This window comes from Benincasa hispida, unplaced genomic scaffold (genome assembly GCF_027475165.1).
Source record: "Benincasa hispida cultivar pf3 unplaced genomic scaffold, pf3_genome.v1.1 HicScf1559, whole genome shotgun sequence".
Taxonomy (NCBI): domain Eukaryota; kingdom Viridiplantae; phylum Streptophyta; class Magnoliopsida; order Cucurbitales; family Cucurbitaceae; genus Benincasa; species Benincasa hispida.
In genome coordinates, this window is record NW_028325919.1 from 1 (window position 1) to 2,606 (window position 2,606).

The 2,606-nt window shown below is 37.0% G+C and overlaps 1 protein-coding gene across 1 annotated transcript; it reads right to left on the reverse strand.

Annotated features, from left to right (window-relative positions):
• Positions 1-4: 4 nt before the first annotated feature.
• On the reverse strand, positions 5-2,318 carry LOC120082491 (transcription termination factor MTEF18, mitochondrial; the record flags this gene model as incomplete). Its single annotated transcript, XM_090309367.1, has 1 exon — positions 5-2,318. A coding segment is annotated over exon 1 (1,779 nt), but the record flags the coding sequence as incomplete, so codon positions are not given.
• Between the last annotated feature and the right edge of the window lie 288 nt (positions 2,319-2,606).

The following is a 2,606-nucleotide window of genomic DNA, read 5'->3' on the forward strand; positions in this document are numbered from 1 at the left end:
AATTATGATTAAGGAGACCCTGTTTGTTAAAACTTTCCCACATGGAGGGGCCTTCAGGATGAACATCCACAAAATATTTTACAAATTTTGCATCTGAACAAGCTAAGACAGTGCTCAATGATAAGTTAGGCTTTGCAGCTCCCTTGTCCCTTAACCACCTATACATTGAAAACCTTGTGTTGATTTTTTCCATGTTGTAACATAAATAAGTAGGGAATGTCACTATTGTATTCAAAGGATAACCTAAACAGTTTCTTAAACAATCAATCTTCTCTTCGATTACATCTTTGCTCTGGTTTAGAACCATGGGAGCTCGTCTGATTATGCTTGTCACCACATTACAATCCAAACCAGCTTTTACTAGGCAATCAAATCTCTCCTGTAGTTGATCTCCACGGCCCCGAAACTGTTTCAATGCCTTTGCCATCTCGTTTGAGTTCTCGAGGTATCCCAACTTCAGCAGAAATGCAGTCTTCTCCAAATACTTCGCCGGATCTTGGCTAGAAACCTGCTCACTGGTTTTTAGCTTTGATTTTGAAGCTAAGGTAAACAGCTTTGATGGGTCATCTCTAATGATCATACATAAATCTTCTTTCCCAACTTTAAGTTCTTTACAGACGGTTTTCGGCCCTTTCAGAGTGGATGAACCAAGTAGCAGAATGTTATGAGTTACTATACACGCAATATCCTCTGTTCCCAACCCAATATCAAAGAGAAAATCCACTGCTTTCAGAATGTTTTTAATATACTTTCCTGACAAAATTTCAGGATTTTGTTTAAACATCGAATAAGATTCGTCCATCTTAAGACCTAACTTGACTAATCGACCAAATAATACATACATTTTCTTCCCAGAATCTTCAAGCAGTAATGGGGGATTTGATTTAAACAAATTGTGCATCTGTATCTCTGTATAACCTACTTTAACTAGAAAGTCCATAGTGTCAACCATTCTGTTCCAGTAATAAGTACGTTTACAAGATATATGTCCTCCAATCCAATCTTTTTCAATACCTAGCCTATTTAGCTTCTCAAGAACCTTAAAAAGCTCCATGCTGATCTGGCCAATCAAAAGTGAAGGGCAGCAAGTAACAAGCTTAATAACTGTGCCCTTTCCAAGGCCTAAATTCTCATAAGCTCTGAGTTTCGAGGCTAATACACCATAATCATAAGAAAATACTTCTCTTGCTTCCTTGTACATTTTACCCATCTTGCCCTGCGGGATACCGTATTTGCATAAAGCATGGTAGTTTTCAAGCATAAGATGGTCATCACTTAAATATATCAAGTGTCGTGGAAGAAGCAATGGGAGCTCTGATGGGGGCAGTCCTAAGCTTTCAAGGAATGGCTCAAATTCATTGATGGGATTGTATCTAAGATACTTGGCGAGACACCGAGCCACATCTTTTTCACTATTGAGTTTCATGAGCAAATTTTGAAGGAAATGAGGCGAATTCTGGCTTATGTGTTCAGCATCTGTAAAGCTGAGGCTCCTAGTATGATGCAGATAGTCAAATAACACATGTTGGGCCTCTGTTCTAGCAATCCGAGACACTCGGCCACTTGCATTGGGTGATTGTGCTGATTCTATAAGAGAAGCTCTGGGATGAAAATCAAATCCACAATTGCAAAACAATCGAGGATTAAAGCTAACAAATGACAGAGTATGAGTTTGAACAGTGATTTTTTCAGATACAACAGGCCCGAAGAATAGCAAGTGATTGAGTTTGGTAATCATTTTAGAAAATTTCAATACCCGTTCATGTTTCCGAAGAATTGGCATGGGAAAGGCCAAAACGAGACAGAGAGAAAGATCTAAGGGATGAACAGAGACCAGAGACCATTACAACGAACACCAAAAACGAACAAAGGCCAATACAAAAAGTGAAAGAATGACTGCAAATACAATTTTTCGTCTAACAATTTTCTGGGCCAATCGCGATTTCAAGCTTTGGGATCAAATTCATTGAAGAATAGCTTAGAAATTCAGAAAAAATGTTTCGGAAGGGAATCGTGGACGTACCTTGATAACTTTTCGGGCTTATGGAGATTAATGCAAAATCAAACGAGGAGAAAAGAGTCGGATTGAGGGTTCAAAGGTGAATGAAGAGCGAGAGAAGCTTTCCAAATCCCAAATAAACAGATATTTGGATCTAATTTCAGTTCGTCGTCGCTGTGCCATAAAACCCTAAACAAGGGGTTTAAGACGGAGGCAATAGAGAAAATTGACAAAAAGGACCCCCTCCGGCTCCCACTTTTCTTTTCTTTTTTTTTTTGAATTTGTTCTTTTTGATCTCGATGAAAGTGATGTAAGCAAGAAAAACCTTGGTACAACTTTTTTATACTTCCAAACTTATTTCATGCAACCAATCACAATTACTAATAAATTACCTACTTCAACCACTAATTAATTACAATCTCATTCCATTATCCACGATATAAGCCAAAAAAGAAAAAAAAAATGGAGATTAGTGAAAGAAAGAAATTAGTTAAAAATAAAAAAGATATTAAAAAATGAAGTCACTACAAGAATTTTGGGTTTTAATATTGGTTGAAAATAGTGAAATCAGATGTATAATGTCGATTTAAAAAAAAAAAATAAATCT